The sequence below is a fragment of the Vitis vinifera genome, chromosome 4, assembly GCF_030704535.1.
Source record: "Vitis vinifera cultivar Pinot Noir 40024 chromosome 4, ASM3070453v1".
Taxonomy (NCBI): domain Eukaryota; kingdom Viridiplantae; phylum Streptophyta; class Magnoliopsida; order Vitales; family Vitaceae; genus Vitis; species Vitis vinifera.
This window is the reverse complement of record NC_081808.1, coordinates 20,341,892-20,356,660: the sequence shown is the minus strand read 5'-3', so window position 1 is coordinate 20,356,660 and position 14,769 is coordinate 20,341,892. Positions and strand designations below refer to the sequence as shown.

The 14,769-nt window shown below is 33.9% G+C and overlaps 1 protein-coding gene across 1 annotated transcript; it reads right to left on the bottom strand.

Moving 5' to 3' along the window:
• Window positions 1-2,339: 2,339 nt before the first annotated feature.
• LOC100241950 (uncharacterized) lies at window positions 2,340-5,370 on the bottom strand. Its single transcript, XM_002269148.4, has 2 exons — window positions 4,011-5,370; window positions 2,340-3,191 (listed from the first exon to the last, which is right to left on the bottom strand). Exons 1-2 carry the CDS (start codon window positions 5,034-5,036, stop codon window positions 2,649-2,651), a joined length of 1,569 nt encoding a protein of 522 aa, XP_002269184.1. The 5' UTR covers window positions 5,037-5,370; the 3' UTR covers window positions 2,340-2,648.
• Between the last annotated feature and the right edge of the window lie 9,399 nt (window positions 5,371-14,769).

Below are 14,769 nucleotides of genomic sequence, written 5' to 3'. Positions count from 1 at the left end.
TGGGACATTGATTTATGATTATATGTATGTTGTAATGTTTGATTATGTAGTCCAAGTGGGAGATTGTTGGAATTTTTATGTGTGGACTTACATAATCAATTTAATAATGTCATAAATCAGTGTTATTTATTTTTTGCATTGTGGTCCATAATGGGACTGGACACATATTGTTGCTTGATTTTTTATGGGCTCACCCTAATTCACTTGACTGGCCCATTAAGTCAAGTGGTGGTCCAAATAATGTGTGTGATATATATATGAATATATTTATTTATATATATATATATATAGAGATGTTTGCATTTTTCTAGAGAGCATCTTTTCTTCCTTTTGAGAGCTCTCCCGGCAAACACAATCACACGCTCCACTTTGGACTGAATTTTGGGGATTAAAGGGAAGAGCTCATTGATCGTTCATCCTCGGAGCATCACGCACCCGGAAAGCAGATTATTGGACATCAAAGGTAGCAGAAATGGCTTCCCAAAGCACGAACCAAGGTAACGGGTTGAATTTTGCTGAAAAATGCATGCTTAATTTGTCAACATGTGATCATATGAAATTTAAATTCTCATCACAGACAAATACCCATTTAAGCACTATCCCTTCAAAGGTATCGTTAATTCTCTCATCTCTATCGAACTGAAGGTTTAGATTGTCCTCTTTGGCGCTTTTGCTTACTCTGAGAAGCTGAATGTCAGGGCTGATCCTGCTGGACAAGTAGATCTCAGCCGCAGAATAAAGCTGATTTTGGTTGATGCCACCATATTCTTCGATGACTAGGGTGAGCGTTGAAGGGCTTCGTAAGTAAGAGCAAAGAATATAATCTTCGTAGCAGAAAATTTCGCATTGGGTTAGGAATGAAATTGTCTACGATAGATCGAATCGGCAGAACTGAAGTGGAGATGGAGACATAGGTTGAGAACAACGATGATGGCGAAGGCGCCATGGTCTCTCAACAAGTGATGTGCTGTTGGGATGTGGCTGAATATTTGGTTTATATGGTTTTGGCATGCGTTTGGGGGAATCCTAGCAGGAAAAGGAAACAAACACGGACAAAATCAACGATCATGGAAAAAAGAGCACGTGAGACTCTTTTTAGTCTTTTGCCAATGAAGCGAGAGTACGGGAAGAGAGCAACACAGACAATTGCTTCTCGATAAAAGCGTTAAGTAGTGGTTTAAAAAAAGTGTTTTTTATTTTCGATGATTTTGAGAAGTATTTTTAATATTTATAACATTATTTTTAATTTTTAAATATTAAAAATATTAGAAATACTTTCTCGTATTATTACTGACTCTAAATCCACTCAATTTCTAACACCGCCTCTATGCTGGAGTTGCGAGTCCATTGATACTTAAATTTAATTATTTTTTCTAGATGTTTTTATTTTATGATTTTTTATGTGTGTTAAAAACACTTTTTTTTCCTTTAATTTTTTTTATATACACTTAATATTTGTGCCATTAATAGTAATTAAAATGATAATAGAAGTGATTATGTACTTACCACCATCATTATTTTTATTTTCATTGAAAATAAAAAATAAAAATTAAAAAATAAATTTAAGGAAAATAATAAAAAAAATTAGGATTTATTTGATAATATTTTCTTAAAATAGTTGTAAAAAATGGTTTTTTAAAAATAATTCTTAAGAACAATTCTAGCTATTTTTAGGAATAAAATTATGTTTCTAATTCAACTCCTCACTTATTTTCCCTGAGAGTACAGTAAGTAAGTTATTTTTAGGAATAAAATTATGTTTCTAATTCAACTCCTCACTTATTTTCCCTGAGAGTACAGTAAGTAAGTTTATATGTAATACATAAGTTTGTATTGTATAGTGTATAGAACTTTAATGAAATGTTGAAATGAGTGTGTCATCTATAATTATCTTTCAAGAATGATGGACTTAAATTTCAAACTACTTAAACATGCCCTATTACATATTATTTTGAAATTGTTTTTAAAAATAATTTTTTATTTTTAATAACAGAAAAATAGTTAAACATATTTCAAAAAAATAATTGTATAAATAAAGAATGATTTACTATAATTAAAATTTAACAATATAAAAGAAGATAAGTAATATTTCAAGTTATAAAACATATTTTTTATTCATAAAAAACCAAACAAACAGTTTTTATAAATAGTTTTTGATAATTATTTTGAAAAGCACTTTCCATATGTATTTTTTAAAAACAATACTTAAAACTATTTTTTAAAATTATATCAAAAAGCACTTTCCAACCATAGTCTACCCTCCTCCTACAATCCCATAGATATATTATGGTAGATACTGCATTATCTTCAAAACAGGATTTGGAAACAAAGAACAAAATCATAGCAATTTCCATAACAATGTATTAAAGAGAAGGGACCAATTGGGTTCAGAGGGCTTTCACTCACCACAATTGCAACTCCTCTCAAGATTTTCCACGAAAACATGAAGAAATCTCCAATTTCTTAATTGCAAGGACCCTGTGAAAAGAATTGCAGAAATATTATGGTGAAGTACCACGGCAACATTCTTTAACAGAAGGAATGAAAAATGTTTGAGATCAATTGATGGCAGAGTCTTCAGACTGGCTTTGTATCCTCTCAATTCTTTCACTGCAGGACACGAGTATTTCCCAAGGAAACAAGAGTGACTATCCATCTCCAAGTGTAAAGCCCAGCTGTGGCATTCGTTTATTCATCATCATCACCTCGTCATTTTCTCCAACACTACCACCTTGCTGCAATTCCAGTTCTTTTTCTGGCTTGGCTTCTTCTTCCTCCTCTTCTTCCTCTTCTTCCTCTTCTTCTTCTTCTAGTTCTTCTTTTTCTTTTTGAACCCTAGCCTCTTCCTTCTTCACTTCGAGGAATTTAATCAAATCTCTGAGTGCCTTTTCAGGCTCATCACTTTGGAGTAGATGCTCGGCCACTTCAGCTGGGGTGACTTCAGTAGTTTGAATGAGATTTTCAATGTAACTGAATAGGTAATGGTTTATTATTCCAAGGTAGTTGGCAGCTAAAATTTTGAACCCATATGGAGTGCAATATGACATGTGAATGTGCATGTCCATACGCCCTGGACGCAGCAAAGCAGGATCCAGCTTGTCTTTGTGGTTTGTTGTGAATATTATGATTCGCTCGTCACCGCAGCTTGACCAAAGTCCATCGATAAAATTCAACAATCCTGAAAGCGTCACCTGTCACAGTTTAATGCATAATACGGAATTAGAAGAGGCAAAAGTAGGAGAAAATGGCCCTAACTTCGAAAAAACTCTCTACGGAGTCATTGCCATTTTCTGGGGGGTACTGTTACCTATTCCACACCCATATTCCGTCATCAATAAAGAGGAGAAAAAGTGGGTGTTTAACTCAGTTGTCAACACCTCTACAATAAACAAATTCTTCATATATATATATATATATATATATATATATATATTGTAATCAATTTAATCAAACTTGAGAGAGAAGTTGCTGTGGCAGTTTGGAGAGCTCATTATCAAATGACTAGAAGTCCTAAGACTAGTAACAGAGTACTATATTTTTTAGCAAGAAAGCAATTCACAGAAAGAAAAAAAAAATCCCTTGAAAACGACTTGAGTATGCCAATTTTTATGACCCTAGGGGAAAAAAAATAGTTTCATACTCCAAACCAATATCTTATATGGTTGAGAATGCCTTAACATTAGCCGGCATTGAAAAATTAATCACTCAACAACGAAATGAATTTCAAGCCTGATTCACGAATGACCCAAATATGGGAACATCATAATAGAAAAATAAACTGATTCACGAATGATCCAAAAACTGTGCGCGAGGTCCGGAAGGCTTATTCCAAGGAAAGATAGTACCGACTTTATAACCAATTTCGTGAAGGATTCTAACTTCCTACTAATCAAACATGGCGAAATTAGAGACTCACAGCTTCAATTCAATTTTCTTTTCTACTTTTTTTTTCTCAGCGACCAAACAGAGGAAAATTAAAACTAGTGCACAATTAAAACTAGTGTACTGACCTGTTTCTCGAACTGAAATGAGCGTGGATTCATGACTTGGCTTTCTGCCGAACGATCTTGCAACTGAATCGTACAGTCAATATCCTCCACCACCAGAATTGATCGATTGGCTGTCGCAAGCAGCAACCTCCTCAGCTCGGAGTTGCACCGGAGTTCCGTGAGCTCCAAATCATATATATCGAAGTTCAAATAGTTAGCTATGGCGGCGATCAAACTCGATTTACCCGTACCAGGAGGTCCGTACAGCAAGTATCCGCGCTTCCAAGCCTTCCCGACCTTCTTGTAATAATCCCTCCTCCTGACAAACCTTTTAAGATCTTCCAAAATTTTGCTCTTTAGTTCCGAGTCCATGGCGATCGTATCAAAAGTTGATGGATGATCAAGGCTGATTGATGACCAGGCATCGCTCATCTTCCCAAACATTTTTTCGAAATCGACGGTGAAGAGCTTCAAAGTCTTCTTCTCTTGTATCAAGGATACTGATTCCTTCAATATGTATGGAAAGTAGGAATTGAGAACCATATCCAAATGCTTCTTATGAAAACTGAGCTCGAAAGATCGAACTTCGGATCGAATTGTGGAGTTGAAATCGCGAGGATTGTATATACTCCTGGACTCAGTCTTAATACATATCAAGAGCCACCTGAATTTGACACCACGAAACACGTCGACGATCTCTTGATCACGCTCCACGTTGATGTTGAATTTGCGCTCCTTGGCCGGCCTGCTCACTCTCAGCCTCTGGGAGGAGCAGACTTTGCTGCCCAAGTAGGTCTCGGCAGCCTCGAAGATTTGGTTGTAAGCGATGCCATCGAACTCGTCGATCACCATGGTCATCTGTGGGGAGAAGCGATTGAACAAGCGTCGAATTCCAGAACAAAAAATTTGCTGGGCTTCGTAAGGCAAGAAATCTTGGAGGACGCTTCGGAACACCATAGCGGTGGCGAGGAGAGAGGCAGCGGTGGAGAACACCGTCTTGGCGGAGGCCAATTTGGTTTCAGAGAAAAAGTTGATTGCGTTATTCATGGTAAGGCGAATGGAGTTGCTTGGGGAGAGGACGAGAGATCTGGATAAAAAAACCAGAGAAAAGGAGAATTTTCTGAGCGGTTTCGCGGACTGTGATGAATTATGATGAACTGTTGTTTCAAATCAAGGATCTGGGGTATGCTGTTGGAGCAACCTCCAAACTGACATAAATGCCCCTGTGCTGCTCCAGATTAACGGCAGGAGCACATGAAAACGAGGACTTTCTAGTCTATTTACAGAGGGCTCAGTCTACCCTACCCCTTAGCGTGTGTCTTGGGTTCACCGAACTGAACGTCCGGTGCCTTGGAAACCGCGATACCGGTTAGACTCCCACTTTCCTTTTGATATAATCACATCTCTTCTAAATAAACCTAAAATATGAAATAAATATTTTGTTAAAAGTTAAAACCTAATTTTTAAAAAGAAAATAAATAGATATTAAAAAAAAATTCTTTGACTTTCATTCAATTTATTATAAAAATAATATTTATTTTAATTTAAAATTTAACTTTTTATTTATTTTTTAATTAGGAGAGAGGAAATAATTCACTCTAAATTATAAATGTGGAAACGCAAATAACTCTCCTAATTAATTTTGGATTCAAGGGAGAACCCCTCGTAGAAAGTTGCTAAAATTATGTAAATTGACTTTAAGAAACATTAAATACTATATTAAAATTCAAGTATTTGATTATGGAATTGGAAATACTAAAATATATCAAACCCTTCATCTCAACTCCTAAATAATAAACTTCAATCTTAAATTTAAATTTAAGAGATATACACAAATAAAATCAAATATTAAATATGAAAATTGACTTTAACAAATATTAAATAAAGAAAGGAGTTCTATTAGATTAAAATTCGGTATTTGGTTATGAAATAGGAAAACTACTAAATTATTCTGTATTTATCAAATATTTTTATTAAATTTTAAAATATTAAACAATAGAAACAAATGAGATTAAAGTATAAGAATATAAATCAATGAGACTCGGATCTATAATCATAAGATCTTGTTGTACACATCTAACATTTAAGGATAAAAATATCAATTTTAACGGATATATCAATAATTTGATTTGAGAAATATATCGAGATATATTGATAAATATTTTAACACAAAATATCAATAAAATGAAAATTGGTAAAAAATTATGAAAATATTATAAAATATATATATATATAAAGTAATAATAGAAATATTGAATTACATCACACATTTAGCTGTCGAAATCTTTTGTTTGGTAGACATAAAAAAACTTATGAATTTAGGTGTGTTGCCTCGCGCATTACAATAGTCTTTTGATTTTAATTGAACCCCATCCACCCACCACGATGTTTTATCCTCTGCATGGCATTAAAATTTAATAGCATGCAACATGAACAACTCAAAAATTCTTTCAACTCCATCTTACCCCATTTACAAAAATGCTTTGTGCCTTCAAGTTGGGAGACTTTTAAAAGCATGTTAAGAGTTCTACAACATTAGAGATCGTAAAATTAGTTGACAGGCTCAAGCCACCTAATAAACTTAAAATTGTGAAAAAAATAAAAAAATCTATATAGATTCATTGTGGAATAGCTCTCACTCCACATTTTTAACAAACAAATATAATCGCACCCCGAAATGAAAAACATAACACCACTATATGACTCGGTTTTTAATTGGAAATCTCAACTAAAACCCATGATTGCGTTTTTATCTTTTCTTATTTATATTGTTTAATATATATATATATTTTGAGAAAATTATGCTTTGGATCCAATTGGTCCAAAAAAATTGATCTTAAATCCATAAAACCTACTTATTTAAGCCCAAGACATAGTGAAAGTACAAAAATTGAGATATAGGATATTAAACTTCAATATTTTCCGAAATGCCCTTTATTGATTGTGACAAAACAAAATCACAAAATCCAAATGCCCTTTATAGATTGTGAAAAAACAAAATCACAAAATCCAACTTAAAAATCATTTCAGAATTAAAAAAAAAAAAAAGAAAATAAAAGAAAAGAGAATTGTGCTTTGCACTCAATTGGGCCTTAAAATTGACCTTTAATCCATGCGTAGACCCACATTTAGGCATGAATCACTTTTTCTCTATTTGTTTTTGCAGATCACATTTTTAGCCAGATGTCACTATCCCAGCGGGCCACGTGTCACATCCTTAGTGGCCATAAGGAATCAACCTCACTTTTTGAAGCAGAAAAGGTGGATGCAGAAGGGGTGGAGTAGAGAAAAGGTGGTTGTAGAAGGGGTGGAGCAGAGAAAAGGTGGTTGCAACAGGAGTGGGGCAGAGAAAAGGTGGCTGCGGCAGAGATCGTGAAAGAGGCAAATCCAGAAAGAAAAAAAGGAAAGGGGAGAGGAGATTTTTTTTCTCAGAGGGAGGTCTTCCATTGCCAAGAGTGAGTTCTTGACGGCAGAGAGAGACATTTGGGCTGAGCTACTCCATCGGAGGGGTCATTGGGAAAGAGTAACTCATTGAGAAAGAGAGACTTGATTTCTTTTTGCTTGAGGAACCAGGTATGTACCAGTTTTCTCCTCGTCTCTCATTATTCATTGATTTTCCATTACATAACGCTGTTTTGGGTGGATATTGAAGGCCACTGATCTGTTTGTTGATATGTATGCCTGCATTTGTGTAGATTTGTCCATCTTTTAATTTGATATGCTCCTGTTGTGGTTATGAAATGCTTGAAAATCATGAGGGTGGTTGCATCTGATATGGTTTACCCACCTACTCAGAAGATTCATGGACGATTCATGAAATGGATTTTCTGAGATTTTTCTTTATTTATTCGTCTTCTTTCACGCTCTGTTTCTCCACTTCTCCTGTTTCTTGATATCCATCCATGGTATGCATCCATTTTCTCATCCCTGCTCGAAAGAGATCGTAGAAAATTTGGGAGTAGTTGTCATGGCGGCAAAGCTCATCTCATTAGCATCCCCATACCCATCATTCATCTCTCTTTCTCTCTAGGTCGTCATACCCACTTCCTCACTCAAGCTTGTAGGAATCAAGCATCCTCCACCACACCCATCTTTCTCTCATTCATTCTCCATCCCACTCCCTCGCTTACATGGAGTCTCACGGGTGCATGCCATCCTTCACTCCTTCACATACCCATTAAAACCACTCCTCCAAGCCCGCATATCCACACAACCCATACCTAACCTTCATGCTACTCATAACCACGTCCATTTCATTCGGACATATCGCATCCAGAATTCCTCCGCCGCCATTCCACTCGGAAGTCCCCCCCGCATCCGGAATTCCTCCCCCCGCCATTCCACCTGGATGCCTCACCATCCAGAATTCCATCCGGCCAACATTCATTCTATCCGGACATCTCGCATTCGGAACTCTCCGCCGCCAACATTCTACTCGACATATCGCATCCGAAATTTCTCCACCGCCATTCCACCCGGACATAACGCATCCGGAATTCCTCCCCCCTACTTTCCACCCGGACATATTGCATTCGGAATTCTCCTCGACATTCCACCCGGACATATCGCATCCGGAATTCTGCTTGACTGACGTTCCACCTTCCTCCGGATATCTCGCATCCGGAATCCTGTTTTGTAAATTCTTTTTAAATCCTGGTATTCAAATAATCCCAATTGTCTCATACTTCATCCTCAGAGTTTCTTTAAGTTCCTAAATCACATTTCTAATAAAGCTTTGCTACCACTTTCATTTCTGGTAAGCAATTTCCATACTTTCTCTGTTTTAAAATGTTTTGAAATGAGCAAGGAATCAAGTTCCGTAATTCCGAACAACGGAGTTATCGGAATTGATTCAAGCAAGATGAAATGGGCTGGTGGGGGCCCCACATATGTGAATTCCTAATTGATCGATTGATTGATTTATTTGTCATGCGTAATTGATTTGCTATGTCCCATGGTATGTATATAATCATTTTGTGTTTATTCGCTAACCTCATTCCATGATAGCACGTTGCTGTTTGCTGCTCAGGTACGCATTTACTCATTCTAACTATTCACTATACATATTCTAATTCTCATATGTGCATGATAGTTCCGGGTATCCATTGATTTCCTAATTAATTCTCATGGTTGCTTCATTTTATTAGTAGAGACCCATTTTAGGGGCTTAGAGGGGTGCTACGGTTTATACTGTACCTTCTTGATAAGTAACCTGACCCTCGAACCTAATCCGATTTTTTGCAGACCGTCTTTTCCAAAGTAAAGAGTCACACTTAGGGTTTTTCTTTCTCATTTTGTTTACCTCTTAAAAAATAAAACAAAAATAAGTGACGACTTTAAGTCAATTTTTCTTAATCCATAAAAACCGAGCTCGCCATCGAGTGGGAAACGCATGAGCCGAAATACGGGGTCCACACCATGTAAGTGGCATAATTGATCGAAATGATATGAAATTATAAGAGACCAAAATATCCATAAAGATGACAGTATAGATTTTTTAAAAAGTTGATTGGTAGCACATATGATGAAGACTTGGAAAAGACCCTATTTTTTATTTGATTAAATACAAGAAAAGGTTATTTACAAAATATCTTTCAATCTTTTTTTTGTTGACAAAAACCAATTTCTATTTGAATTAGAAAATATTTATAAAAAAATAATAATTTATGTTTAAAAAAAAAACTCTCAAATTTATTTAGAAAAACATTATAATTTATTTAAAAAAAAGTTATACTTGCTTTATCCTTAAAAAAATATTTTAAAAATTAAGAGGAAAAAAGTCCAAATTTATTAAAAAAAATGTGATTTCAAATTCTAAAAAAAAGGTTTATTTAAAAATAATAATTTATTAAAAGAAAATTTCAATTTATTAAAAAGGGAAATTCGATTTTATTAAAAAATATATTTTTTTGCTTTTCAATTTTATTCTAAAATGTTTTTTTTTCTCTACTTTTATTTAAAAAAAAAAGAGACCATTTCTCAATCTTTATTTTGAAGAGTTTTATTTTTGGAGAAAATTATGTTTTAGGGTCAAATGAGATTGATAGTTGACCCAAAATCCATGTAACACTTTAAGCTCAAAACCTAACAAGTAAGTGAAAAATTAAGTTGAGGATATTATCTTCCAAAAAAAACCCTAAAACACCTTTTGATTGTAAAAAAGAAAACAAAAAACCTAATCACCACCACACCCTCATCTCTCTCTTTCCCCGTTTTCTTTCTCTTTTTCCTCTCCCATCTCATTTTCTTTATCTCACCTCCATTGCCAGACCACCCTATACCCATACCCATACCGGTCGCACCATCACATTGTCGACAACCACACCTTCAGCGACTACCCATCAGCCAAGACCAGGCATGGTCGACCACCCCCCCAAATACTTTTTCTTAGTTTCTCTCTATCTCTTTATATATAATAATAATAATAATTAGTAATGAAACAATTAAATAATGAAATAATTAAATAAAATTGGGTAGGCCATGTTTGGGTTGGGGGTGGCAATAAAAATAAATAAAAAAAAGAAAAAAAATAGTATATTTATGAATAAATAGAATAAAATAAAAATTGATAATAAAATAAAAAATTGAAAATAAAAAAATACATATAAATAAAGAAAATAAAATAAAATAAATTAATAATTAATAATCAATAATTAAATAATTAAATAATTAAATAATTAAGTAAAATTGGGTAGGGCAGGGCGTGTTTGGGTTGGGGTGGTGTTTGTGGGATGGGGTGACGGCTTATAAGGGTTTTTTTGTTCCTTAATTTTTCATATCTTTCCCGTTAATTGTGGATGTTATGTGGATTTTGGATTAATTATCAGATCCATTTGACTCTAGAACATAATTCTCCCTAATAAAAAGGATATAACAACTTACGTCTTCCGATATTTTTATAAAAGTAAATTATAATTAGTTAATTTGATATACAATAACTAGTTAATTTGATGTATATATATAATTTCAATTTAAATATTTGAAATCTAATATAAAATATTTAACTTTCTTTATTTTGATTTCAAATTAAATATTTGACATCTAAAAATTTGAATTATTGATTTATCTTCACATATTCCTATGGCTAATTACATAGCAACAATTTTATAGTGTCATTTTTTACCCAATTTATTTTAATATATGTATTTTTTTGAAATAGTTAAAGTTGAAAAAAAATAATTGAAAAATATTTTTGAAACATTTTCTATTATTGTACATGTATAAGTTTTATAAAAATTGTCAAAGTAAAATATCTATCTATTAAACAAATATAGTAGGAGTAAAAAAAGTACATTATAACACATTTCTTCACATGGAGAAAACCTCCATCTAATTAACACTCTCTTCCACTCGAGTCACTCCTTAATCATTGCCATTGAAGGATGATAGATTCAACTATGCACCATGATGAACATTACATACCTGAGTTATTGTATCTACGTGTGATAGAGTTGGAACTAAAGGCCATGGAGACATCACTCTAGGTTGACAAATCATGCGCCTATAACTTAGAATGTGTAGGGTTACATCAAATTGAATAACCTAAGACATCTTTAACATGAGGAGTGATGTCTTAAGTGAGGATACAACTAATGATATGAATGACTCAAGTAGGAGGGGGCTTATGTAGATAGCTTTTGCAAGGGTAAGGATGATGGCATAGAATGTGCCTGAAATGGTGGTAAATGAGGATGAGAGTGGAAGGGTGAGGGTCGATGTATTTGGTGGAAGTAGACGAGCTAGTACAGATGACTTAGGTAGAGATAGGGACAATGACATAAATGTTATGATATAACCCTTGAAAGCATGATATGATGCAATAGAATAAGATTTCGTTAATATATTTACGTTTTATGAATTTTGATCTTTCTTTTATATTTGATTGTATTATTTCTTATTTGAGCATTTATGTCTATATCACTTGTATTATACATGACTTGAGTAATGGATTCCTTATAAGATAATAATTTATTCATAGTTGATTCATGAATTTAATTAGGTAATCCATTAGAAATTGTAGTGCACCATCTCTTATTTAGAGGGATAACTTGTTTTGGTCATCATGATGAGTTTCTTATATTGAGTGCACTAGTATGTAAGATTACACATTAGACAACATCTACGGTAAATCATGATATTAACTACCAGGTAGTTATGATTTACTAAACTACTATATTGTATAAGTTTTTAACCTTGAAAGAATATTAAACTAATATTGAGGTTTTTAATGACTTTGAACTATATGTGAAATCCTAAGGCACTCATATACAAATTAGGTCGCTATTGATTAAAGTAAATGACAATAAATATTTCAAGATAGACACTATAATATCTTATGAATTGAAATAATATGTCCTCTTAGGTGATCCTAAGGACATGTGATTATGAAATTTGTGGTTATAGTAATTTCTTAAGTGGAATTTAACATATGCTTTAAAAAGCTAGAGAATGCCAATTAATTATATAATAAGAGGATATGAGATTCAAGGATTGTAAAATTAATATTGAGAGGTTAATAACATTTACCTAATTAGATTACAAACACTAGTTCATAGAAAATTTACATTTAGTTGATAGTAAGTCATAGACTGGAGTTTTACATCTTAATTTAATATCATCTAAAATCTTGGAGGGTAGTTGACTTTCCATAATAGGATGTTGAATCAACTTTAGAATTGGATTATGAGAAAACATATATTTTTCTATGAGTCCCAATGGTTCTTGTTTGAGCTCACATTTTTTGATGCCATAGTTTTTAAGGATATTTGGTTTCTTTGTTCATATGTGTGCATAAGGGTGTTTAGGGAAAAACACAAGATTACATAAGAGCTTATGGATGATCTTTTTAGATTGGACTAATTAATTAATTTAGGCCTAATAAAACTAATTAATTAATAAGAAATCACTAAGTTTGATTAAGTATCCAAGCCTAAGATGGGCTTAAGTTACTTAAAACATAATTAGCTAGATTCATTTTGCCTTCCCAAAAGAGATAAATGTATCATTTAGGCCAAGTGAGAATTCCATCATTCTCAAGTGCCAAAATCTAAGAGAGAGTTTAGGTGGAAGATCATGAGGTTTTTGAGATCTACATTATCTTCTTCTTTAATTTGAATTAATTAGGAACATCTCGATCAAAAGTAGAATTTTTAAAGCCCCTAATCTATGTTTTATCCCTTTTATCGCTTCCCTTGTGTAAATCTAGTGTCCCTAGATGTATAGAGAGCATGCACCTATGATTCATGGATATCCCAACACTAGATGTCTCAAGTGGTAACAGAAGAACTAAAATGGATGATTTTGTTGGGGTTGGAGGGATGAGTATGGATGTATCAAGTGAGAGTAGAAGGGAAAGCGTAGATAACTCAAGTAGGGATGAGGATGATGATAGAGTTGCATCAAGTGGTGGTAGATATGGTCCATATGGATGACTCTTGTGGTTTAGAGGGTGAGTGTGAATGTATCTAGTGGGGGTGGAAGGGTTGGTATAGATGACTTAGGCAATGGTAGAGATAATGACGTAGATGCTTGAGGCGGTGGTACAAGGGCTAGAAATAGATGACTCTAGTGAGGGTGAATAGGGTGGTGGTGGAGTAATTTAATGTGAATGAGTTAAGTGGATGAGTGGTTGAAGCAAAAGTGTTCTTAGTTTGTTGCATAGGTAATCGAGGCCATCGACTAAGTCTCCCACTACTTCTTTCTTAACCTTGAGTAGGATGTAGCTTAGTGGTAGTAGTTGATGCAGGTGGTCTCTAAGGTGACCTTAATGACTTAGATGGTTCATCTATTGGAGGTATATGATGATCATTTATAATAATGCACAAAACATTTATAGCAATATAATAAATGTGTCCTAAAATAGCTAAGTAACTTTAGCAATCAAATAGAAATTTACATCATAGTAATGATTTGCAACACAAAATGAAATATGAGAGATAAATTTGTATTATTAACGATAGTTTAAATTAGTCGAATTGTATTATCAACAACTCAATGGTGGTCGTTGTACTATGGTACCTCATTGAATCCCTACACACCAAGGGTGTAGTCAATTGTTGTGCCATATCTTAATAGATCACGTGTTTATGAAGTGAGAAAAAAAAAAAAAATCAACAATGTTTTCCCTATAAAGTGAACCATCGATCAGATTGGTTTATGAATTTTTTTTTTCCCACAAAGGGGCATGGGCTGGAAACCAGGTTCCCACTCTTTGAATCGATTTTTGGAAGGAGAGCCAAAAAATTAAAACCCTCTTTACTTTTGCTTCCTGGCAAGAATATTTTGAACATCACTTTTGAGTCAGAAAACCAAATAACCTTCAAAACAATATGTTTCACTGTTCTGGGTTGTTCCATGAATTCCCGTACTTTGATACCCATCAGCCCTCTCATAATAAATAAGAAACTTAGTCATAATTCTCCTAATAGAGTTTGATTTTACTAGGATGCTGAACACAGACCCTCGTTTCATAATGTTACCTGCAACGTGGTTGGAGGGACCGATGGTGCAATTAGAACCAGGTATTCTTTGAGAGATCTCTTCGGCTCACTCAAACTCTGTGGATATGAAATAGATCACGTTCCAAACCCTGCATCTGTTTCATGTTTTTCTGCCTTTCTATAACAGCTAAAGTTTTGCCATATAGGCTTTCAAATTGATCAAAATATTTGATCTGAATTGGATGAATGCTTCCAAAAGACCAAATGCAGCGGGCCATAACTTGATATGCATTTACTAGCAAATCGCATACTTTGATCCACTTGTCTGATTTTGTTTGCAA

Bases quoted from the DNA above. Each gene is read 5' to 3' on its own strand.
- LOC100241950 (XM_002269148.4), bottom strand. From the start codon at position 5,036: ATGAATAACGCAATCAACTTTTTCTCTGAAACCAAATTGGCCTCCGCC. The intron at 3,192-4,010 runs GTCAGTACACTA...AAACTGTGACAG, and splicing joins CATTTCAGTTCGAGAAACAG to GTGACGCTTTCAGGATTGTT.